Raw genomic sequence first — 26,032 nt, forward strand, 5'->3', positions numbered from 1 at the left:
GAATCTGCTATCGTTTGTCTCTAGTATATTTCTGATTTGGTCTACTGTATCTTTCATCTCTGTGAGATCTGCCATTTTTCTATTTAATCTTTTGAATTCTTCTTTATGCTCTTGTAGTGTCTTCCTGATATCCTTTATTTATTTATAAATATTCTTTTCAATATTCTGTGTTCCCTCTGGAGTTTTTGTCATTGGGCTAGGCTACTTCTGTTTGGATCATCATGTGTGTTCTAGTTTGCTAGCTGTCGGAATGCAATATACTAGAAATGGAATCTTTTAAAAAGGGGAATTTAATAAGCTGCAAATTTACAGATCTGAGGCCATGAAAATGTCCCAATTAAAGCAAGCCTATTAAAATGTCATAAGGTACCAACAAGAGATTACTTTCACTCAAGAAAGGCCAGTGAAATTCAGGGTTTCTCTCTCAACTGGAAAAGCACATGCAAACATGGCAATGTCTGCTAGCTTTCTCTCCAGGCTTCTTGTTTTATGAAGCTCCCCAGGGGCATATATCTTCTTCATCTCTAAAAATTTCTGGCTGTGTGGACTCTGGTAGTTCTCATGGCTCTCATGGATCTTGGTGCCTTTCTCACGGCTCTAAAAAAGGTACTCTCTCCAAAATGCTTCCTCCTCTAATGGATTCCAGTAAACTAATCAAGACATACCTGGAATGGGTGGAGTCACAACTCCATGGAAGCCAACTAATCAAAAGCTGATATCCACAATTGGGTGAGTCAGTTCTCTGTGGAGATAATCTAATCAAGTTTCCAACCTATAGTACTGAATAAGGATGAAAAGAAACAGCTGCTTCCATAAGATGGATCAGGATTAAAACATGGCTTTTCTAGGGTACATAATCCTTTCTAATCAGCACAATATGCTTTTTCATTTTATGTTGTGTTTGGGGCATTTGATTATCTTAGTAAGGTTATTTTTCAATCGGTTTCCTCCATTCATCTAAAGTTTTGCATTTTTTTGATTTTGCATTGAAGGTTTGCATTTATTTGGTTTTGCATTGAAGGTTTCCTTTTGTGCTTGTTTTGTCAGCAAGTCCAGGCCAAACCTTTCTTTGGCCTCAGTTTTGTCAACTGTAAAATCAATTATGTAAAAAATAAACAGTCTCTGATTCATAAGGTGACTGTGAGGATTGACTGTAAAGTACTTAACACACTACCTAGCACATAGTAAGAGACTAATACATGACAGTAAGAGACTAATACATTGTAGTGAATATCAGTTATTCATGGAATATCAGAGCTTAAGGAAATATTAATGTTGTACCTCAATGATCTCAGTTTACAGATGAGAAAGTAGACCCCAAAAGTTGAATAAGAGGTCTAAGATCACTGAGAAAACAGTGGGAACTATTTGGAAAATAGTCTGTAATAAGGACTGCTGATGGTGAGAGTTGGCTGGGAAGAGTTCTTGATACCAAGACTGCAGGTTAGTGTTCCTGCACAGCAGGATTTGGATACTCAGAATCTTCTGATTGAGTGGCCCAGAGGGTTCAAGAAACTAGGCCAGTGTCAGTCGTTGGCAGCATGGTACGGCAGAACTACTGCTGACCTTGGGACCAGAGAGACTTGGGTATGAATCTTGTCATAACCTTTAATTAGAAGTGTGGCCTAGCCAAATCTGGGACAATTTGCATAACAAAATAAATAACGATAGTAATGGAGTACAATCCATTGACTAAAATAAATATCCACGAGGAGTCCATGCTGATTTAAGTAAATAATTGAATGAATTTCTTATGTATAATTCTGATTAATAAATATAGAAATAATGTTGAAGGAATGATGAAAACAGAAAATCGCCATTTGACAAACACCACAGTATTGATTGTTTCAGGCAAGAATCATCAATGGATGCTAAAATTTGTGGGTGAAATTATGATGAAAAACAAGTGTTTACATGGGCCTCAAAGTATCCCCCACAAAATTCTTATTACAAAGGGAACATAGTAATTTTACATAGAGAAATGTGGCAGACACTCCTTGGCCAAGAGATCACACACAATATCACTAATTAATGAGATATTAACATCATGTACCTCCTGATATGATGCCCTAAGAAGGGCATGACATCACTTTCATGGAATTCTCACAAAAAGTATATAAACCTGCATGTAATCATGAGAAAACATCAAACAAACCCAAATAACTGGCAAGTTTTTCAATGGGATTGACATTATGAAGGAAAAAGAGATGGAAGAGACTAAGGAGATGTGACAATGTATTGACAATGGAGGCCCTGGGTTGGAAAAAGAGCATTAATGGAAAAATTGATGAAATTTAAATAAGGTCTGTAGATTAGAAAATCTATCAACATAATTTACTCTTTTTGACAATTATGCTTTGGTTAGTTATGATTTTAACATTTGGGGATGCTGAGTGAAGATTATATGGGGAATTCCTTTTTTCTAAGTCTGAAATTATTTCTAAGTAGGAAAAAAAACCAAACCAAAATAATTGTGGGTTTGGTCAAATCATTTCCCTTCTCTGAACTTTAGTTTCCTCATCTCTAGAACATGGAAATCATTCCAATCGATTTCATGGTTTCATGAGGATAAAATGAAACAGTGCAAAGTGCCAACATGCATGTATTTATCCTGCAAAAAGTTATCGTTGTTTTTAGAAATGGCACTTCATGTGTGTTGAGCTGTGTTCTCTATCCTAATGAGAAACATCTGGCTCCAAGCTACTGGCTTTAGCCATTTGATGTGACGTTGCCCAGGGAAATAAAAATGCCAGCTTTTGTGGTTGGGTGGCTGTTGTCAAGGAGATGGCTCCAGATAGTACAAACAGTTGGTGGTGACATCATCTTTAAGCTTGACTGAAAGGTCATGGTGAGACCTCTCTCTCCCTGACCATGAAACCACTAAATAGCAGGAAAAACAACTTTCTAAATAGTCTATCCTTTGTGCAAATTATTCTATTTTCAGTTTTCAGGGTCATTAAAGGGCTTAGTACATAGTGCAGGAGTACGGTCATTTGTTGAATAGGGCAATGGATTAATCATAATAACTCACAAGCTCTTTTTCTTGATAGTTATCAATGTATCTAATTAGATAATGTATCCATGTGAGCTTGGCATTGTCCTCCCCATTTTACACATAGGAAAACAAAAGCTCCAGCCAGGGAAAGGGACCTCAGCTCACAGATATGTTGGAGGAGTTTCCAGATAGAGAAATCAGGTGTACGGACTTGTAATACACCTGTACAGGATGTACAATCCTGTAATCATACTGCTGATACTAAGATTGATTTCTTAGCTACCTTGAAGCTACTAAAGGTAGAGTCCCATGAATGCAGCACTGAAATACTCTTGTCTGGATATAGACTTCACCTCTTAGACCCAAATTCAAAAGTGGAGAAAAACAAATAGGGAAGACAGGTTGCATCTATACTTAGGGCATTGGAGGTCAGCGACTTGGGCTTAAATTCAGGTTTTTCACTTATACCAACCAGCAATGGGACCTTCAGTAAATTATTTTTACCTCTTTGAGCCTCAGTTTTCTCATCATTCTGTAAATAAAAGGAAATATTAGTAGTACCTATTCCAGAGACTTGTTGTGAGGGTTAAATGACGGTTATATGCCTGGTGACACATAAGAGATACTCAAAAATAAGTAAGCTATCTTCTTGCTTCCTTTCTTAAGAGCTTTCAACAATTGAACTGAATTGTTCTTTCATAGGGAAGTGATGATTTGTTCTCTTAGCCTCTCTCACCAAAAAAATAATTGGTTTTGTGTTAGTAGCTTTGAAATAAAAACAGAGAAATCATCTCCAAAACTGCGAGAGCCTGAAAGGTCCATCCAGTCCAACCCTTTCATTTTACAGATGTAGAAACTAAGTCTCAGAGATAAGAGGTGGTCTGCCAAATATCACAGAGAGTTGGTAACAAAACCAGTGTGGCTATTCTGACATTCCAGTTTCCTTGCTTTGGATGCACTTTTTTATCTTCTGGCCTTAGCACTTGCAAAGAGTTTTGGTTCTAAGCTTCAAGGACTGCCCCCTATCTGGGGCAGGACACTGGGTGTGTCAACTGGCTCTTGCCCTCCCTCCCTTTTAGATCGATCCTGGGGTGCTTGAAGAACTGGGAAAGGAAAAGGGACAGACGTTGGCTTATGGGCCTCACTAAAGCTGAGGGAGGGAGAGAGGAGGAATGGAGAGAGAGAGAGAGAGAGAGAGAGAGAGAGAGAGAGAGAGAGAGAGAGAGAGAGAGAGAGAGAGAGAGAGAGAGAGAGAGAGAGAGAGAGAGAGAGAGAGAGAGAGAGAATAAACATGCAATTACCACTGACTGACTTCTTAAAGGTATCTCAGGTGGTCACAAAAACCTTGCAGGATAGATATTAGCCCCATTTTCCAGATTGAGTGATTGAATCATTCATTCACCTACCATTTTTAAAAACACATACTGGGTAGCAGGCCCAATATATGCTATATGTAGTGAATATAGCAGTGAACAATTCAAACACAGTCTCTACCCTCATGGAGCTTTCAGTCTAATGCAACAGAAAGATTGAAATGCACACACACACATATAAATACATAATTGCAAAATCTGGTAGATGCTACCAAGGCAAAACAAGAGGTGCTAAGAACAAGAAATGGACCTTATTTATACTGGAGGATCAGGGAAGGCCTCTTTTAGAACATGGCATTTAAATCGAAGAATGATGAAACTAAGGCCAAGAGGGGGCTTATTTATGGATATAGGGAAAGTCATCACCTACCAACTCACCCATTTTTTCAAGTTGTTTTCATCCACTACTCTTCCCAACAACCTGCAGAGGAAGGTGGTAGCACTGAGATAGGGAGAGGAACGTTGATTTCACTGATCAGGTTTCGTCAAAATTATCTAGGCGTTTAGTGGTAGATGTGTGCTTAAATAGAGACAGTCAATGTTATGGAGAGAGCCATGAACCAGTTGGCAGCGGCCGCATATCCGGCCTAGGTCGACAGACTTAACTGTGTATGTCTTTGGGAAAGCCATTCTCTCCCTCTGGGCCTCAGTTTACTGATTTTAGGTGCTGAGCCCTAAAGATAATAAAGGATCACTAGGTGAGAGATTGGAGTGGGAGTGTCGCTGAGCACTTCTTGGTTCATAGAGATAAACTTATTTACTTCAAACCAATTACGCAAATTAGGACTTGAGTTGGGATTCCACATTTAGGATTCTTCCAAAGCAAGGCAGCACCCGATTATATGAGTTTAAAATTAAGGCGAAAGGACTGGCAACCGTGGCTAAGTGGCAGAGTTCTCGCCTGCCATGCCGGAGACTCGAATTGGATTCCGGATCCTGCGCATGCAAAAAAGAAAAAAAAAATTAAGGCGAAAGCCTTTGGACGTGGAGCCATCATTCTGTAAAGGGAAACACAGTTTAAAAACTCTGTGGGTCCGTGAGAGACAGGATCCCACTTCCCGCTTAAATTAACGACCGGGACGGTTATGCGCCCTCAACAAAGATGGCGCCTGCCCTGACTTCGGCCTAAGTGCCCTCACCAAAAAAAAAAAAAAAAGAGCCGTCGGAACCCTCTTTTTTTTTTTAGTCCTCCTAGGGTGCGGATGACCTACCCTTAGTAAAGATGGCGCCAGCCTGAGCTTCCCTGCCCGGTCTGTAGCTTTGGCCGGTCGGCTTCATCTCGCGCGTTTCGGGGACCCCGCCTCGTTTCCGTAGGAAGAAGCGCGGGGAAAGATGGCGGCTGCTGCGGTTTGAATTCCAGCGGCGCCCCTAGAGTTCGAACGAGAGCTGGGTTGGAGGGGGCGGGGACCCGGGAAACCCGGCGGGTCGCTCCAGCGTGGGGAGTGTGGGGGTGGGGGCGGGAACCAGTGGCGCCGCTACCACAGTCACTAACGCCACCACCGCATTTGTGCCCATAATGAACTCGGCGTTGGAGGAGAACGTCACCCTCCCCGGGACGCTGAGCGGCTGCAGGTGCGGCCCGGGCTCCAGGATTCGCCTTGAGGAATCTTTGGGTTTGCTCTTGTGTGTGCGTGTGAGCGTCTCCTGACAGGGTAGTGTGTCGGGTGGGTTGCCTGCGGGGTGAGGGTGGGGCTGTTCTTAGGGAGCTCACCTTCTGAAACTGTGGGGATTCCTGGGGGACCCGATCTGCAACACACCCGCTTCTGATATTTCCAGACGTACTTTGAGGAGGGTGTGAAGGACGGGTAAGTGGTTTTCTGAAAGAGCGGGACAAGGGGGCCTCTTGGAGTGTGCCATAAGTGGAGGCTCCGTGGGGGATATGGCGTCTTAAGTAGGGCCTTTGAAGAGATTTTATGGTTCATTCAGGGTTGGGGATTTGCTTTCTTTATGGGAAGTGTAGTCCATATGTCCAGACTTTGTTCATAGGACTATGGAGACTGAGGCGATGGAGTGCAGTGGTTAAGGTATTGGCTGGAGTCAGACAGAATTGGATTCAAATTCAGCCTTGTAAACTGTCCATCAGTAGAGGAGTGGGAAAATAATCGTTGTTTAAAAAGTGTCTTTCTGACTATTTGTGTTCCATTAGTGGTCATGAAATTCAGTTTAGTAGGTTGTAGCCAGAGGTTAAAAAAAATCGAGTAGAACAATAGAAATAGTTCAAGAATTAAGGGTAATATATTTTCTTCTAAGGGTTGTGGTCAGTAAAGTTTGAAAAACAGTGCTGTAGAATGCTTTGTGGGAGTTAAAAATATTGAGGTAAATTCATTTGTACTGACATGTAAACATCTCTAGGACACCGTGTGTGAAGAAGATGTAAAATGATATGTGCAGTATGATGGCATTTATGTTTTTTTTAAATCACAGAATAAAACTATTTCTCTAAGTGTGTAAATACACAGAAGAAGGCTTGGAAGAATGAATATGCTGACAACAGTACTTGCGTCTTAAGATAGGGGTGAGGAGTAGTTAGGGTGAACTTTAAGTTTAGGTGAACTTTAGGTTTATCTGTATTTTTTGACTTATAATTATGTATTATTGCTCTGATTAAGAGAAGGGAACAGAAAGGAAAGTGAATTGTTGAACTACAAACAGAAGTACACTTAGTGTAATTGTAAGTCTGAATGTAATGTCCAGTCCCGTCCAAGAGCTGTCAGGACACTTTAAAAATGAAACAGCTCTCCTTGGGTCTTGTGTGAATGAACAGTTGTTGCCACTTAAGCACAGAAAGAGATAACTCCTTTTGGGTGCCATTAGAGTGAGATCGGAGAAGGGGATGGTGCAGCTCAGGCAAGGGTTCATTTTTTCCCTCAACGAATATACAACAAATAGCTGCCTTTGTAGCTGTGCATTGTGCTAAGTGCTTTAAGTCCTCTGCCTACTTCATGCTGTCTTCACCACAACCCAGTTGAAAATGTTAGGGTTGCCAGAGTAGTGAGCATGGTGTTTGAAATCAAGCTGGTTTGGGATTTTTAGCTTATTAAATTGAGGGACCTGTTTGCTTGTTTAAAAAAAAAAAGTGGCAGCATTTAAAAAATACCACTTACTTCAGAAGGGCTGTGGTAAGGATTAAATGGGAGGTTGTCTCATCCTGAGCGTGGTTGCCTGTACTGGAGTGCTCCGTTCTGGTTAGGTTTTTGTGATCATTATACTTTATTTTGCCCACGAGGAAACTTACCCTACTGCATGCCATATCCATTTAGGAGCTTTGGGTGGTCTAGGCACAGGGTCAGCGAGTGGAAAGGGTGCTGAGAGACTGGGATTTTGGCCTCATTTTTGCCACTAACCCTTGAGGTTCTTTCTCCTCCCTGGACCTCCGCTCCCAATGCGTACAATGATAAAATCGTATCTAAGTTTTCTTCCTTTGTTTTCATTATTTTGGTTTCTAGTAAAAATCCTTCAGGCCCCAACCTTAGTTATCAGGCTTAGAGAACCTCACAAGGGACAGAGGAACTGCTCCTGGCTGGAGGTGTTAATTGGAACCAGCTGGAGGATGCAGAGGTCAGAGATTCATAACATTTTTAAAGTTGGTAGCCTAACTTTAAGTGGAAATTTGGCAGGAACCAAACAGGAACTTGTTCATTACATGGTGGGTTTCTTCTAAGAATTGGGATATCAGATGTTATTTTTCAGACTTTAATGTTTGCCTTTGGGTAGCTTGCCTAAGATCAAATTGTTTGACTTTGCCTGTTAGGTAGTTTTCAGCTGTGATTGATCTTGGCTTGGGCATATAGAGACCAGACTCCAGCCTATGCTTGGCCAATAACCTTGGGCCTTTGGTCCACCATCTGTAAAAGGTGGTAGTGGAACTTGATCTTTTTTTTTTTTTTCACGGGCAGGCAGCGGAAATCGAACCTGGGTCTTTAGCATGGCAGGCGAGAACTCTACCTGCTGAGCCACCATGGCCTGCCTTTGATCTTAATTTTTAAAATTTGTTTTGGAAAATGGACTTTATCCCTCTAGTGATGCTTACTGCAGAAAATTGAGACTTACAGAAAATTAAAAAGAAGAAAAACATCTGTGATTTTCGCACAGATGATTATTTTTAATATTTCAGTACATTTCCTTTGTCTTGCTGTGTATTTATAGTTTACCTGATACCAAACAGGATTTGAAGGCATGTTCTGCTTTATAGCAGGCACGTTTTATCTACTCGTTGTCCTGATATTGAACTTTTATGGTATTTCCAGTTATTTGCTTGGTCTGGTCTTGAAAGTCTATTCCAATGCTAGAATTTGGTGGTCAGGCACAATTTTCCCCAAAACAGATTGAATTCAGATTTAGAGGCATATAAAGAACAGACTGCCAAGAAGTCAAGCTGAACTTCCATAAACTTCTAATTTACAACTGGGACAGTGGACAAATTGTTGGGGGTTAGATGTGAAGGGCCTGGATTGTGAACTTGGTTCTATCCTTAACTACCATGTGATTCTGGCTAAGCCTTTGCACTTTCCTTTGAAAAATGTGTGGGTCCTCAGGGAATTGGGTAATTCCAGTGATGTCATTTATAAATTATAAAGCACTATATGTTTTAAGGTGACAGTGATATTGCTCCCATTTATGGTGTTCCCGCAGTATGGCAAGAACTTTATTGGGCGCTGTGTATCTTATTTAATTCCCAATTTCTCTGAAGTGGCTGCTGTTCTCCTTTGACAGATGAAGGAAGTGAGGCTTGGAGAGGTATGTGGCAGAGCTTAGATTAGAATCCAAGGTAGTGTCTTTTGTGTTAAGTCATACCTCCTATTATGGTTCCATTTTCTGCCAATGTCTCCAAGTCCTCACTGAACTTATTTATATAATCCAACCAGTACAGCTTCTTGGATCAGTGAATTCTGCATTTTTCTTTAACATTCTTAAAGTATGTGGATTGGTACCTGATTCCCAGAACTGTTGGTAATGATAAGCATATTAATAATGATAATAATGACAGAAATGACAAGAGGTGCATGTATTGGGTACTTACTATACGCCAAGTGCTTATATGCATTAACTCATTTAATCTTTACAGATAGAGGGTGGTATCCCCATGTAACACAATAACAGAGAGTCAGAAACATAAGTAACTTGTACCTGGCACAGTGCCTTTGCACTTAACACATATTTGGCACACTGAACATTTGATGTTCAATAAATGAATGACCTTGCTGAAGGCCACCCAGCTACTGAATGGTAGAGCTAGAACTTAGTTCCAAAGTTAGAACACAGCTCCAAGCCTAAGTTCTTAACCTCTGTGCTGCATGCTTCCCGGGTAGTTTAGCTGTGTCTCCCTCATTGGTGGTGGCCTGATGATTGTCAGGTGCAGTCCAGTCAATCTTAATCTCTCTTGTTCAAATGCTAGCTCATGTCTTATTGCACATGTTCTTTCCTAGTGGCCTTGTTCCCAATTTACCATATGACCTGGATGGTATCAGCTCCAGTACTGGTTTGGGAAATGATGGTAAGTACACAAAGCTGGCATTCTATTGAGTAGAAAGAAAGGAAGTAGACACTAGACCATGAGCTCCTTGAGGCCTGAGACTGGTCTCTCTTATCTTTGAGGACAAACAAGAGTCCAGTCTTGCCTGGCACATAATAGGTGCTCAGTATTTTGTGTACATATTTATTTGCTCTCCACTTCCTTTCATGAACTCTGCACTGGAGGAATTCATGTCCTCTAGGCAGTAATCATAAGTTTTATTTCTTGCTACTGAGCTTCTAGGGATTCAGCCAGTATTTCCTGAACTGAACAACTGCAAGTAGGCTGGACACTGAATTGGTGGCTAGGTCAGGCATGAAGGTTCTGTTCGTTTCCAATGCCAAGTGCCTGGAAGCCCAGAAGGTTTGCCTTTTTCTGGAGTGCCAGGGCCTTTCAGCCGGTGGCTGGATTCTATTTGCTGGCTGAGGCCTAGCATTCCTACCTGGGCTTGCCCTTTGGAGACAAATAGCTGGCTAGATCCCAGGAGACAGTGCTGAGTAAATAAACAATATTGTGCTTAAGCTAGATTATGAGGAGATTTTCTGCTTTGCAGTTTGGGTTTTGATAAGTATTCTTCATAATTTTTGTTCTGAAAAAAATGAATGTTATCATAAATGGTTCTATGGAAAGAGCTAATGCTTTGCCTTGTTTAAATATCTTACACTTATTTTGTCATGTGTTTTCTTTTTCTCTTCTACAAAATGATGAGCTATGTGCAAAAGGAAGAAGTTTTTGAACAGAGTGAATAAATGTCACAAAGTTTATTACTTTAAACACAAAATCCAACGAGCCTGTTTTCTACTCTTCCTGCCTACAGGCAGTTAGAAGCAGAAAATTAAGGTAGAGAAGTACTCCTTGATTCAACCAATAGTGTACGCCTGCTTTATGCCAGTCTCTGAGCTTAGTACTGGAGATTAGCCTTGACCATGGTTATGGTCTAGCAGAAAAGACAAACAAATTATTCTGATGAGTGATATGATCAACATAGTGAGCAAAGAAGTATAAGGCCCTGAGAGGGGATCAGAAGGAGATTTACCCTGGTATGAAGGAAGTGGGTCAGGCAAGAATTTTCTTTGGAACTGATATTGAAGCTGTGACTTAAAGAATGAGTAGGACCTAGATAGGGAGAAAGGTGACAGAACACGGCATGTTTGAGAAACAGGAAAACAAACATGAGTACCCTTTACCTGGGTCAGAGAGCTCTTCAGTTTGTCTTTTCCCAACTCCTAAGCCTTTTCCATGCATGCACTACATACGAAAGTTTCTGAATGCCATGTGTACTGCCACTTCTGTGCTTTTGCATGAGTTGTTTCTACTTTCTTTTGTGCCCCTCTTCTCCCCAGTGCACGCTTGTTGCTTTAAGACTCAATTCAAACTTACTGCCTTCTTTGGCTCTCCCCAGGTTGACTTAGATTTGTTTTCCTGTCTGAACCTTATATATTTCATTTCGTTTTGTTTCATTTTATCTCATCTCGTCATCTCATCTCAGTCTCCTCTGATTTCTCTTCTCATCTTTCCTCTCTCCTCTGATTTTTCCTCTTATCTCCTGTCATCTCAACTCTTCTCTCATCTCTCACCTCACTTCTCCTCACCTCATTTCTCACCTCATCTCTTCTCTCACCTCTCCTCTCACCTCATTTCTCTTCTCTTTTTTCATTTCTCATCTCTCATTTCATTTCTTTCTTCCTATTTGCTACCACTTCTCATCTACACTGCTTCCTCTATGGTCCAAGCACCATTATCTCTGACCTGGATGGATTATTCCAGTAGTCTCCTAACTGCGTCTGTCCTCAGCTCTGTACAGTTTGTTTTCCCATGACAGCCGAGGGAGCCTTTAGAAACTTAAGTCAGATCATGTCACTCCTTAGTTCAGAATCCTCCAGTAGTTCCTCACAGACCATAGAAGAGCTTACAAGGGCACGCATAGTCTGTCTCCTGTTACCTCTCTGACCTCCTTTTTACTCTTTCCTTTGTTTAACTTTTCTCAGGCCATTGCCTCCTAGCTGTTTCTCAAATCCACTAGGCATGCTTCCACCTCAGCCTTCTCCCTTTACCTGGATATATAGCTCTTTATCTTCAAGTCTTTGTCCAGATGTCATCTTCTCATGGAGACGGTCTTTGAAAACCACTTTATTTAAAATTGTTATCCTCACCCAAGTGCTGGTAGCTCCTTATCTACAATATTTTTCTCTGTGGTATTTATCATTTTCTAATATATTTGAACTCTTATTTTGCTTATTGTCTCTCTACTCCCTCTAGAGCATCAGCTTCTTTTGTCTGTTTTGTTTCCTAATGTAGCCACATCTGGAATGGTGGTCGCAGAGAGTAGGCACTCAGTGCATATCTGTTGAAAGAATGAATTTATTCACTCAACACACATTTACTCAAGACCTGAAATGTGCCAAGTACTTGTTGCAGTGCAATAATGGTGTGTTCCCATTTCTGTCTTGCCCAGTTCTTAGGTTGTCTCCTGGTGCAGAATCAGTGTCGCCTTCATCATTGTTTCCCCAGCATCTAGCACATTGCTTGGCACAGAGCAGATGTGTAATAAATATATTTTGAATTTAAAAAGCTGTGGAAAGATTTAGTATTGACAGGGTTTTTAATCACTCTGAAGCAGGGATTGGCAAACTATGGCCTCTGGGTCAAATCTGGTTGGCTGCATGCTTTTATAAAAATTAAAAATAATTTTTTTATTAGAGAAGTTGTAGAGTTACAGAAAAACCATACAGAAAGTATAGAATTCACAAATACTTCTCACACATGTAGTTTTTCCTATTTTTTATGATTTGCATTAGTGTGGTTCCTTTGTTACAGTTGAAGAACCAATATTATAATTATGTTATTAACTGTAGTCCATAGATTACATTAGGGTTCACTGTTGGTACAGTCATATGTTTTTTTTTTTAATTTTTTATTCTAATGTACATATGACCTATGTCATTCTCCTTTTAACCACATTCAAATGAGTAATTCATTGGTGTTCGTAACATTCACAGTGTTGTGCTACACTCATCACTATCCCGTATCAAAACTTTTCCATCATTCCAAATAGAAACTATCAATTAAGCATTAATGCCTCATTCCCTAACCCCATACTTGCCCCTGGTAACCTGTATTCTAGTTTCTGACTCTATGGATTTGTTTATTCTAATTATTCTGTATCAGCCATTATCATATAATATTTGTTCTTATGTGATGAGCTTATTTCACGCAACATGATGTCTTCAGGGTTCATCCAGGTTGTTACATGTATCAGTATTTCATTCCTTTCTATGAGCTGAATAATATTCCATTATGTATATATCACATTTTGTTTATCTGTTCATCTATTAATGGATACTTGCATTGCTTCCATCTTTTGGCAGTTGTGAATAATGTCACTGTGAATTTCAGTGTGTAAGCATCTGTTTGAGTCCTTGCTTTCAATTCTTTTGGGTTTGTACCTAGAAGTGAGTTGCTGGGTCATATGGTAATTTTGATTTTCTGACGAACTGCCAAATTACTTTCCACAGAGGCTGCAGCATTTTACATTTCTACCAGCAGTGAATGTATATCCCTGTTTACATCCGCTCCAACACTTGTAATTTTCTATTTTTAATAATAGCCATTCTGATGGGTGTGACATGATATCGCAATGTGGTTTTGATTTACATTTCCCTAACAAATAGTAATGTTGAGCATCTTTTCTTGTATGCATTGGCGAGTTTGTATATATGTCTTTCGATAAATGTCTGTGCAGATCTTTTGCCCATTTTGTCATTTTTTGTTATTGAGTTGTAAGATTTCTGTGTAGACTCTGGATATTAATACTTTATCAGGTATGTAGTTTCCAAATATTTTCTCCCATTGTGTAGGTTGTTATTGTACTTTCACGATTAAGTCATTTGAGGAGCAAAAGTTTTTTAATGTGTTTTCCTACCTATATGTATTTCTGTATATATACATACTACATACACAGAGGCAGATATATGATATGTATGTCATAGGGAATTTTGTTCCCAGCGTTTTTTTTTTTTTTGATGGGAGGTGATGGTAGTGGTGCATGAACTGGGAATAGAAAAATGTTTTAAGTTTTAATGAGGTCCCATTTATAGTATTTTTTCTTTTGTTGCTTTTGGTGTAAAGTTTAAGAAAGTTTTGCCTAACACAAGGTTCTGAAATTGCTTCTTTATATTTTCTTCTAGGAGTTTGATAGTTTTGGTTCATATATTCAGTTCTTTGATCCTTTTTGAGTTAATTTTTGTATATGGTTGTTTTAATTTCCTAGGCTGCTCCAGCAAATACCATGAAATGGGTCAACTTAAACAATGGGAATTTAATTGCTCACAGTTTGAGGCTGGTATGCCAAGTCAAGGCATGATCAAGGCAGTATGTTCTTCTAAAAGACCAGCATTTTGGGGCTGGTTGCTGGCGATCCTTGGCACCTCTCTCATGTGACAAGGTGGCATCTCCTAGTCTCTTCCTTCTGTTTTGGGTTCTGCTGATGTTTGGTTCTAGCTGTTCTGTCTGTAGCTTTCTCCCTCTTATGTCTGAAATCATTCTGTTTTATAAAGGACTTCAGTAATAGGATTAAGACGCATCCTGAGTAGAATAGGCCACATAAACCTTAACTGAAGTAACCTCATCAAAATATCCTATTTAAAATGGGTTCACACCCACAGGAATGGATAACATTTAAGATTGTGTTTTTCTGGGGTACATACAGCTTCAGACCACCACAGTGGTGTGTTAGGTAGGGCTCCATCTTTATTCTTTTGCTTATGGATGCAAGTTTTCCTAGCACCATTTGTTGAAAAAAATGTTCTTTCCCTATTAAGTAAACTCATCTCCCTTGTAAAAAGTTGGCCATAATTGTGAGGGTCTAGAGCTAAACTCTCAGTTTGATTCTCTTGACCATTATGTCTATTCTTGTGCCAGTATCATGCTGTTTTGACCACTGTAGCTTTAAAGTTAGAAAGTGTGAGTCCTCCAACATTTTTCTTCTTTTTCAAGTTGGTTTTGGCTATTCAGGACCAAATTTAGTTTTTCATATAATTAAAAAAAATATTTTTATTGACAAAACAACAACAAACACAAACGTTCTTTTTTTCTTAATATTTTTATTGTAAACAACAAACTAACATATAGACATTCTTGGCATACAGACATTCTTAACATGGTTACAATCGATAGCTCGTAATATCATCACATAGTTGTGTATTCATCACTGTGATCATTTTTTTTGAACATTTGCATTTCTCCAACAAAAGAAATAAAAAAGAAAAAACTCATACATGCCATACTCCTTGCCCCCCCCCATTGACCACTAATATTTGGATCTGCTCAATATATTTTAACCTTTGTTCCCCCATTATTTGTTTATTTCTTATCCATACTTTTTACTAATCTGTCCATATCGTAGATAAAAGGAGCATCAGACACAAAGTTTTCACAATCACAGTCACATTGCAAAAGCTAAATCATTACACAATCATCTTCAAGAAACATGGCTACTAGAATACAGCTCTATAGTTTCAGGTACTTACCACTAGCCACTCTAATACAGCATAAACTAAAAAGGGGCTATCTATATGATGCATAAGAATAACCTCTTGACTCTGTTTGAAATCTCTCAGCCTCTGACACTTTATTTTGTCTCATTTCTCTCTTCCCCTTTTGTTTGAGAAGGTTTTCTCAATCCCTTGATACCAAGTCCTAGCTCATCTGAGGATTTCTATCCCACATTGTCATGGAGGTTTACACTCCTGGGAGTCAAGTCCCACGTAGCACTGGGACCACGTAGCAAGCACTGGGTTTGCTTGCCTTGTCAGCTAAGAGAGAGAGAGGCCACATGTAAGCAACAAAAAGGGTTCTCTGGGGGTGACTCTTAAGCCTAATTTTAAGTAGGCTTAGCCCATCCTTTGCAGGATTAAGTTTCCTAGGGCCAAACAGAGGGTTCAGCCTGTTGATTTGGCTGTCCCCCACAAACATTCTTAACACACAAATATTCCACACATGGTATACAATCAGTGGCTCACAATATCATCACATAGTTATATATTCATCACCATGATCATTTTTTAGAACATTTGCATCACTCCAGAAAAAAGAAATAAAAAGAAAAAACTCATATGTACCATACCTCTTACCCCTCCCTCTCAGTGACCACTAGTATTTCCATTTACCCAATGTATTTTAACGTTTGTTCCTCCTAATTTTTTTTTATCCAAATTTTTACTCATCTGTCTACACCCTAGATAAAGGGACCATCAGACAAAAGGTTTTCATAGTCACACAGTCTCATCGTAAACTTTATATCCTCATACAGTCATCTTCAAAAACAAGGCTACTGGAGCACAGCTCTACAGTTTCAGGTACTTCCCTTTAGCCACTCAAATACACCATAAACTGAAAAGGGATATCGATGTAATGTGTAAGAATGAATAACCTCCAGGGTAACCTCTTGACTCTGTTTGAAATCTCTCAGCTACTGATCCTTAATTTTTCTCGTTAATCTCTTCCCCCTTTTGGTCAAGAAGGTTTGCTCAATCCCTTGATGCTGGGTCCCAGCTCATCCTGGAATTTCTATCCCATGTTGTCTGGGAGATTCACACCCCTGGGAGAAGGTGGGGAGGGCAGTGGGTTCCTCTGCTGTGTCAGCTTAGAGAGAGAAGCCACATCTGAACAACAAAAGAAGCTCTCTGGGGGTGACATTTATGCCTAATTTTAAGTAGGCCTAGCCTGTCCTTTGCAGGAATAAGTTTCCTAGGGGCGAACCCCAATATCAGGGGCTCGGTCTATTGATTTGTTTGTCCCCGCTGCTTGTGAGAGTATCAGAAATTCTCCAAATGGAGAAGTTTAATCTTTCCCCCTTTCTTGCCATTCCCCCAAGGGGACCCTGCAAATACTTCTTTATTCACTGTCCAGATCACTCTGGGATTTACTGGGGCGTCACACTAACCTAGACAAACCAACATCATCTCATGCCCTATTCAAGATTTCCTGTACTTATGGTGTTCAACTAAACTGACCATATAAGTTAAATTAGGAAATACAGTACCTAAAATATGAATTTTGCACCAAATAAATATCTCTCCCTTTAGTTTCACACAGAAGTTGAAGTTTAAGATATGGATGATATCATCCTCTACCCAGTATTCTGGTATACCGTAATCCTATCCAGAGCAGCTTCGTTCAAATCTCTTTTCAATGGCTGATCACTTTTTCAGCTTTTAAAACTGTTCCTGCATGGGGTACTGCTGACTTTCATAGCTTCAGAACTCTGACTCTGAGTCTTAGGTGTCACATAAATACTCGAAGTTTCTGGGAAAGATCAGCTTGTATACAAACAACTCAATATCCCTGAATTTAGAATTAACCATGACACCACCTGAATATATGTGATTATTGTAAGAACCTACAATCTAGGACCCTTTACAATAAGCCCCAACTGATAAGCCATGCTCTCAGCTTTAGTTCACTGAGTTTTTATATTATAGTTAGTCCATATTATTGAGGTATGAAAATATTTGTATTTTTCTTCCTGACATTCATTCAACATACAGTTTTTAAGGTTCATTCATCCAGTTGCATGCCTCACAACTTTACTCCTTCTTGCTCAGTAGTCCATTGTATTATACACCATAGTTCCCCCTTCCATTACTCAGTCTTTGTACCTTTAGGTCACCTCCATTCATTGTGGATCGCTGTCACTGCCACCAGAAACACCAGTGTGCAAATGTCCATTCGTGTTCCCATACTCAGTCCCTCCAGGTATATATTGAGCAATGGGGCTTTGAGATCATATGGCAAACCTACTCCTAGCCTCCTGTGGAACCACCACACTGCTCTCAGAGGGGCTGCACTTTACATTTCCCGACTGACAGTGAATAGGTACATCTCTTTTCCTGCATTTTCTCTAGCACTTGTCTCTCTGATCATTTTCAAATAGTTTAATACACATCATATAATCCAGCCTAAGTGTATAGACGTTACTTTGCCACCATACTCTATCTGAGGACATTTACTTTTCTTCCACAAAGAATCCATACCCCTTTCCCAATGCCCCACCTGTTGACGTTTAGTTTTGGTATAATGCCTTTATGGCATTGAGTGGAAGCATATTACAAAGTTACGGTTGACCGTAGACTCTAGCTTACATTGATGGTACTTTTTCCCATATACTATATATTTTCAACACCCTGAAATATTGACATTCCTTTGTTCTTCCTCCTGCAGAAACATTTTTTAATTTGTACATTTAACCACCATCATTGTACACTCTAGGCATTCCTAAATTATTCCATCTCGGTCTTTATCCTTTATCCTACTTTCTGGTTTCATATGTGCCCCCAGCCCTTCTCCCTCAACCATGCTCACATTCAGCTTCATTCAGTGTTCTTACATTATTGTACTACAGCCAGGTAGTATAGTGCTATCTATATATGAATTTTTACCATCAGTCTTGTTGCACAGTCTGTATTCTTCAGCACCAGTTGTCCAATCTCTACCCTATTTCTATCTCCTGGTAACCTGTGCTCTTAACTTAAATTCTCAAGTTCACTCATTAATGTTAGTGTGTATCAGTGAGACTATATACTATTTGTCCTTTTGTTTCTGGTTGATTTCACTCAGCACAGTGTCCTCAAGGTCCATCCATGTTACATGCTTCATGACTTTATTCTGTCTTACAGTTGCATAATATTCCATTGTATGTATATACCACAGCTTGTTTAGCCACTCATCTGTTGATGGACAATTTGGGCTATTTCCCTCTCTAGGCAATTGTGAAGAATGCTGCTATAAACATTGGTGTGCAGATGTCTGTTTGTGTCCTTGCTCTCATGTCCTCTGAATAGATACCTAGCAATGGGATTGTTGGATCGTATTGCCGGGAATTCCCTGGAGAACAGGGGAGAAGAAGGACACCGTGCAAGATTAATAAATGACTGACACAAGAAGTTAGTTAAGTGGGGTCAGGGGACTCAGGCTCATCAGGAGCAAGCGTCCCAAATGTACTGATGTACACATATTTATTGTGCTCTTACACAGGAGCTGCTTTAGGGAGTATAATCAAAGCAAGATTATTTTTGACTATCTGTCATGCCTGCAAAGCTACAAAGTTTGGTTCACAGTTTCTGTCCCAGGAACAGTTTATTTCTTATCAGAATGCTCTCTGTTCAGGTCTCTTTGGGCTCTTGAGTCAGCCCGAAGAACATTTGCTTCTGCAGTTTTCCACATCAGCCAAGCATGGTGTTTCGATGTTCATGCCCTCGGCCAACAACCAACCGCTAGAGTCCTCAGAGAGCTGTCTTCAACATCATATGGCAGTTCTCAGGAACTGCCTGACTGCCTTCTACAGTGGTTGTGCTGTTTTATATTCCCGCTGACGGTGGATAAATGTGCCTCTTTCTCCACATCCTCTCCAGCACTTGTCATTTTCTGTTTTTTTAATGAAAAAATGGCCATTCTAGTGGGTGTCAGATGATATCTCATGTGGTTTTGATTTGTATTTCCCTATAGCCAGTGAAGTTGAGCATCTTTTCATGTGCATTTTAGCCATTTGTATTTCCTCTTCTCAGAAGTGTCTGTTCATGTCTTTTGCCCATTTTTTAATTGGGTTTTTTGTCTTTGTTGTTAAGTTGAAGAATCTCTTTATATATTCTGGATACTAGACCTTTATCTGATGTGTGGTTTCCAAATATTGTCTCTGATTGCATAGGCTGCCTTTTTACTTTCTTGACAAAGTTATTTGGTGCACAAATGTGTTTAATTTTGATGATTTCCCAACTATCTGTTTCTTTTTTTAATGCCGATGCCTTAAGATCTAGGAAACTGCCTCCTAATATAAGTTTTATAAGGCATTTCCCTGCATTTTCTTCCAAAAGTTCTATGGTCTTAGCTCTAATGTTTATGTATTTGATTCATTTTGAGTTAATTTTTGTATAGGTTGTGAAATATGGATCCTCTTTCATTCTTTTGTATGTGGATATCCAGTTTTCCAAGCACCATTTATTGGAGAGGCTGCTCTGTCCCAGGTGAGTTGGCTTGACAACCTTATCAAAGATCAGTTGTCTGTAGAAGAGAAGGTCTATATCTGAACACTTTATTCGATTCCATTGATCATTTATATCTGTCTTTATGCCAGTACCATGCTGTTTTGACCACTGTAGCTTTGCAGTATGCTTTAGAGTCAGGTAGTGTGAGACCTCCCACTTCGTTTTTCTTTCTCAAAATATTTTTAGCTATTCAGGACACCCTTCCAAATAAATCTGGTTATTGGATTTTCTGTTTCTGTAAAGTAAGGTTTTGGAATTTTAATTGGTATTGCATTGCATCTGTAAATCAATTTGTGTAGAATTGATACCTTCACTATATTTAGTCTTCCAATCTATGGATATGGTATGCCCTTCCATTTATTTAGGTCTTCGTTGATTTCTTTTAGCAATTTCTTGTACTTTTCTTTGTATAGGTCTTTTGTCTCTTTAGTTAAATTATTCCTAAATATTTTATTCTTTTGGTTGCAAGTGTAAATGGAATTTTTTTCTTGATTTCCTCCTCAGATTGCTCATTACTAGTGTATAGAAACATTACTGATTTGTGGGTATTGATCTTGAACCATGTCACTTTGCTGTACTCATTTATTAGCCCTAGTAGTTTTGCTGTAGATTTTTTGGGATTTTCGACATGTAGTATATCATCTGCAAACAGTGAGAGTTTTACTTCTTCCTTTCCAATTTGGATGCTTTTTATTTATTTTTCTTGTCTAATTGCTCTGGCTAGAACTTCCAGTACAATGTTGAATAGCAATATTGCTATTTTACATTTAAATGTAAAATTTAAATTTTACATTTGAAATCTAATCTGACAGTGGACATCCTTGCCTTGTTCTGATCTTAGAGGGAAAGCTTTCAGTCTTTCCCCATTGAGGATGATGTGGGTTTTTCATATCTTCCCTAAGGTTGAGGACGTTCCCTTCAATTCTTATCCTTTGAAGTGTTTTCATCAAGAAAGGATGTTGAATTTTGTCAGATTCCTTTTCTGCATCAATTGAGATGATCATGTGCTTTTTCTGCTTTGATTTGTTGATAGGGTGTATTACATTAATTGATTTTCTTATGTTGAAGCATCCTTGTATACCTGGTATAGATCCCACTTTGTCCTGGTGTATAATTCTTTCAGTGTGCTGCTGGATTCAATTTGTAAGAATTTTGTTGAGGATTTTTGCATCTATATTCTTAAGAGAAATTGGTCTGTAACTTTCTCTGTAGTGTCTTTGTCTGGCTTTGGTATGAGGGTGATGGTTTTATCATAGAATGAGTTAGGTAGCCTTCCCTACTCTTCAATTTTTTTGAAGAGTTTGAGCATGATTGATGCAAATTCTTTCTTGAATGCTTGGTAGAATTCACATGTAAAGCCATCTTGTCCTGGACTTTTCTTTTTTTGGGAGCTTGATGACTGATTGAGTCTCTTTAGTTGTGATTGGTTTGTTGAGGTCATTTATTTCTTCTTGAGTCAATGTTGGTTGTTCATGACTTTCTGGAAAATTGTCCATTGCATTTATGTTGTGTAGTTTATAGCATGTAGTTGCTCGTAGTATCCTCTCATTACCTCCTTTATTTCTGCGGGGTCAGTGGTTATGTCTCCTCTTCCATTTCTGATTTTATTTATTTGCATCCTCTGTTTTTCTTTTAGTCAACCTAGGTAAGGGTCCATCAATTTTATTGATTTTCTGAAAGAACCGACTTCTGGTTTTGTTGATTTTCTCCATTGTTTTCATGTTCTCAGTTTTGTTCATTTCTGCTCTAATCTTAGTTATTTTTTTCCTATTGTTTGCTTTGGGGTTAGTTTGCTGTTTTTTCTCTAGTTCTTCCAAGTGAACAGTTAATTCTTCAATTTTTGCTCTTTCTTCTTTTTTAATATAGTCATTTAAGGCAATAAATATCCCTCTTAGCCCTACCTTTGCTGCATCCCATAAATTTTGATATGTTGTATTTTCATTTTCATTTGCCTTGAGATATTTACTGATTTCTCTTGTAATTTCCTCCTTGACCCATTGGTTGTTTAAGAGTGTGTGGTTTAGCCTCCATATATCTGTGAATTTTTTTGCCCTCTGCCTGTTATTGATTTCTAACTTCATTCCTTTATGATCCGAGTAAGTGTTTTGTATGATTTCAAACTTTTAAAATTCATTGAGACTTGCTTTGTGACCCAGCATATGGTCTATCCTTGAGAATGATCCATGAAGACTTGAGAACAAGGTGTATCCTTTTTGTGGGGTTGTGGGGTATAGTATTCTGTAAACATCTGTTTAGTCTAGGTCATTTATTCTATTGCTCAAGTTCTCTGTTTCTTTATTGATCCTCTGTCTTGATGTTGTATCCATTGATGAGAGCAGGGAATTGAATTCTCCAACTATTATGATAGAGGTATCTCTTTCTTCCTTCAGTGTTTCAGTGTTTGCCTCATTTTTTTTAGAGCAGCTTGGCTTAGTGCATATATATTTATGATTGTTTTGTCTTGTTGAATTGTTCTTTTTATTAATGCATAGTGTCTTTGTTTGTCTCTTTTAATTGTTTTACATTTGAAATCTAATTTGTTGGATATTAGTATAGCTACTCCTGTTCTTTTCTGATTGTTGTTTGCATGAAATATCTTTTCCCAACCTTTCACTTTCAGCCTATTTTTGTCCTTGGGCCTAAAATGAGTATCCTGTAGTCAGCATGTAGATGGGTCCTGTTTTTTAATCCATTCTGCCAGTCTATGTCTTTTTTTTTTTTTTGCATGCACAGGCTCCAGGAATTGAACCTGGGTCTCCAGTACGACAGGAATGAATTCTGCCACTGAACCACTGATACACCACCCCCAAGCTGTGTCTTTTGATTTGGGAGTTTAATCCATTAACATTTAGTGTTATTGCTGTAAAGGTAGTGCTTTCTTCTACCATTTTGCCTTTTGGATTTTAAATGTCAGATCTATTTTTTTTTTCTCTTTTTATCTTTATTGATAGTCTTCATTTCTACACTCTTCTCCACACCTCTCTCTCCTACCTTTTCCTATCTGCTTGTAGTGCTCCCTTTAGTATTTCTTGCAGAGCCGGTCTCTTCGTCACAGATTCTCTTCGTGGTTGTTTGTCTGAAAATGTTTTAATTTCTTCTTCGTTTTTGAAAGACAGTTTTGCTGGATATAGAATTATTGGTTGGCAGTTTTTTTCTTTTAGAATCTTAAATTTATCATACCACTGACTTCTCACCTCCATGGTTTCTGCTGAGAAATCCACACATAGTCTTATTGTGCTTCCCTTGTATGTGATAGATTGCTTTTCTCTTGCTGCTTTCAAAATTCTCTCTCTTTGACATCTGACAGTGTGATTAGTAAACATGTTGGAGTATGTCTGTTTGGATCCATTCTCTTTGGGGTATGTTGCACTTCTTGGATCTGTAATTTTATGTCTTTCATAAGAGATGAGAAATTTTCAGCGATTATTTCCTCCATTAGTTTTTCTCCTCCTTTTCCCTTCTCTTCTCCTTCTGGGACACCCACAACATGTATATTTGTGTGCTTCATGTTTTCATTCCATTCCCTGAGACGCTGCTCATATTTTTCCATTATTTTCCCTATGTTTTCTTTTGTGTGTTGGATTTCAGATTTCCAGTCTTCTAGTTCACTAATTTTTTCTTCTGCCTCTGCAAATCTTTTGTATAAATTTCTTTTGTTTTTTTTCACATCTTCTACTGTGCCTCTCATTCCCATAAGTTTCATAATTTGTTTTTTCAAAATTTTTTATTTTTTACATTTTACATATTTTTTATTTAAGTAAACAAACAATATACTTTGAACTACCAACAATGGATATCTTAGTTAGCCTAACCATAGGCATATTTTGAATAAAGTATCGATATAATCATTGTAAAACCTGTGTTTGTGCAGTAAGTTTCATAAACCAGTTTAAAATTAAGGTAACAAGGAAAAAATCTACATATTCGGATATTAAAGTTCTTAAGCTGTAAGTATTAAAAGCTAACTTAGATATCATTTGATCAGGTGTCAAAACTGAGTGTCCTCAAAATATTAAGACGGAAGTTCTTACAAATTTCTGCATTTCTGTATTAATGCCCTATGTTACTAAATATTTTCCTTATTTCAGGAAAATATGAAGACACAGGTATTTTTACAATGAACATATGGAAAACTTAAACACCTAAAATGGATATCTTTAGTAATCTTACACCATAGGTGTGTTAAAAAATATATATCTGGGCAGGCCACGGTGGCTCAGCAGGCAGAGTTCTTGCCTGCCATGCTGGAGACCTGGGTTCAATTTCTAGTGCCTGCCCATGCAAAAAAAAAGAAATTTAAGTAATCATCATAAAGCTTGCTTGTACAATGTGTTTCATAAACCAATTTTAAATTAAGGCAAGGAAGGAAAAAAATCTATAAATATAGGTATCAGGGTTACTTGAATTCTAAATATTAAGCAGTATCTTAATGCCATTTGATTATCAAAACTGGGTACATTCTCAAAATATCAAATAAAAAGTTATTACAAATATCTTTGCTATACTAGTGAGCTATATTACCAAATATTTTTAAATTTTTGATTTCAGGAATTTATTTAATATTACTATAATATAACTGCCTATAGTTTATTTTAAATGATTTTCTTAGTAATTAAATATATATATATATCTAAAGAAAAGAAAAAAAAAGCATTAATTTTCAAAGCATATTTCTGCAAGCAGTTCTCAGAGTTTGTGGTGGGCTACCATGATCTTAGCTCAGATTTTTCCTTTTAGCTGCTCCAAAACACTGGCAGCTTTATCAGAGTCATAATAATGGAATCATACAATATCTCTCCTTTGTTTCTGACTTATTTCACTCAGCATTGTTTTTATCAGGAAAGGATGTTGGAGTTTGTTAAATACTTTTTCAGCATCAATTGATATGATTATGTGATTTTTCCCTTTCAATTTGCTAATGTGCTATTTTACATAGATTGATTTTCTTATGTTGACCCACCCTTGCATTCCCAGTATGAATCCTACTTGATCATGATGTATAATTCTTTTAATGTGGTATTGGATACGATTTGCTAGTATTTTGGTAAGAATTCTTGCATCTGTGTTTATTAGTGAGATTGATCTCTTTAGATTTCTTGTATTGTCTTTGTCTGATTTTGGTATTAGAGTGATGTTAGCTTCATAAAAATGAGGTAGCAGTCCTTTTTCTTCAGTGTTTTGGAAGAGTTGAGCATTATTGGTGTCAGTTCTTTTTGAGAAGTTTGATAAAATTCTCCTGTGAAGCCATCAAGTCCTGGGCTTTTTATTTGGTGGAAAGATTTTTGATGACTGATTGCATCTCTTTACTTGGAATTGGTTTGTTGAGATCTTCTATTTCTTCTTGAGTCCTTCCTTATAGGTAATTCATGTTTTTCTAGGAATTTGTTCATTTCATCTAAGTTATCTATTTTGTTGGCATATAGTTGTTCATAATATTCTCTTATGATTTTAAAAATTTCATGATCTATGGTAACAACACCACTCTCATTTCTAATTTTATTTATTTTGTGTCATCTCTCTTTTTTTCTTTGTTAGTCTAGCTAGGGGACCATCAATTTTATTAATTTTCTCAAAGAACGAACTTTAGTTTTTTGATTCTATTGTTTTATTGTTCTCCAGTTTGTTTATTTCTGCTTTAGTCTTTCTTATTTCTCTTCTTTTATTTGCTTTAGGGTTAGTTTGCTGTTCTTTCTCTAAATTCTCTTTGTGTGCTTTCAGTCCTCAAGTTTTGCTCATTCTTGTTTTTTAATATAGGCATTTAGGGCAATAAATCTCTCTCTCAGCACTGCCTTTTCCACTTCCATTAAGTTTTAATACATTGTATTCTCATCATCATTTGTTTCCTGATATTTACTGATTTCTCTAGCAATTTCTTCCTTGACCCACTGATTTTTTTAAAAAATCTTTTAAATACCAGAAAACCCCAAATGTAAACATTCTTAACTTTTGATCATTCCATTCTACATATATAATCAGTAATTCACAATATCATCACATAGTTGCATATTTATCATCATGATCATTTCTTGGAACAGTTGCATCTATTCAGAAAAAGAAATAAAAAGGAAACAGAAAAAAATTCATATATACCATCCCCCTTACCCCTCCCTTT

The 26,032-nt window shown here is 38.1% G+C and overlaps 1 protein-coding gene and 1 long non-coding RNA gene across 13 annotated transcripts in view; one reads left to right on the forward strand and one right to left on the reverse strand.

Annotated features, from left to right (window-relative positions):
• Positions 1-6,161, reverse strand: part of LOC143668956 (uncharacterized) — a 53,291-nt gene extending 47,130 nt beyond the window's left edge. Inside the window, exons 1-3 of one of the 3 annotated variants that reach the window (XR_013168640.1) lie at positions 6,080-6,161; positions 5,580-5,736; positions 4,601-5,304 (exon numbers count right to left, since the gene is read on the reverse strand). This is a non-coding gene — a long non-coding RNA (uncharacterized LOC143668956). Of the gene's footprint in view, positions 1-4,600; positions 5,305-5,579; positions 5,975-6,079 lie in introns of those variants that run through there. The other 2 variants (XR_013168639.1, XR_013168638.1) reach the window with 2 other exon arrangements.
• Positions 5,617-26,032, forward strand: part of CDK5RAP2 (CDK5 regulatory subunit associated protein 2) — a 281,439-nt gene continuing 261,023 nt past the window's right edge. For 2 of the 10 annotated variants that reach the window (XM_077143511.1, XM_077143532.1), the window contains exons 1-2: positions 5,618-5,940; positions 9,795-9,862. In XM_077143511.1, coding sequence (XP_076999626.1) covers positions 5,885-5,940; positions 9,795-9,862 — 124 coding nt within the window. In that variant the 5' untranslated portion in view covers positions 5,618-5,884. Of the gene's footprint in view, positions 5,982-9,794; positions 9,863-26,032 lie in introns of all 10 variants that reach the window. The other 8 variants (XM_077143500.1, XM_077143506.1, XM_077143561.1 and 5 more) reach the window with 7 other exon arrangements.

Source organism: Tamandua tetradactyla, chromosome 2 (assembly GCF_023851605.1).
Source record: "Tamandua tetradactyla isolate mTamTet1 chromosome 2, mTamTet1.pri, whole genome shotgun sequence".
Classification (NCBI taxonomy): domain Eukaryota; kingdom Metazoa; phylum Chordata; class Mammalia; order Pilosa; family Myrmecophagidae; genus Tamandua; species Tamandua tetradactyla.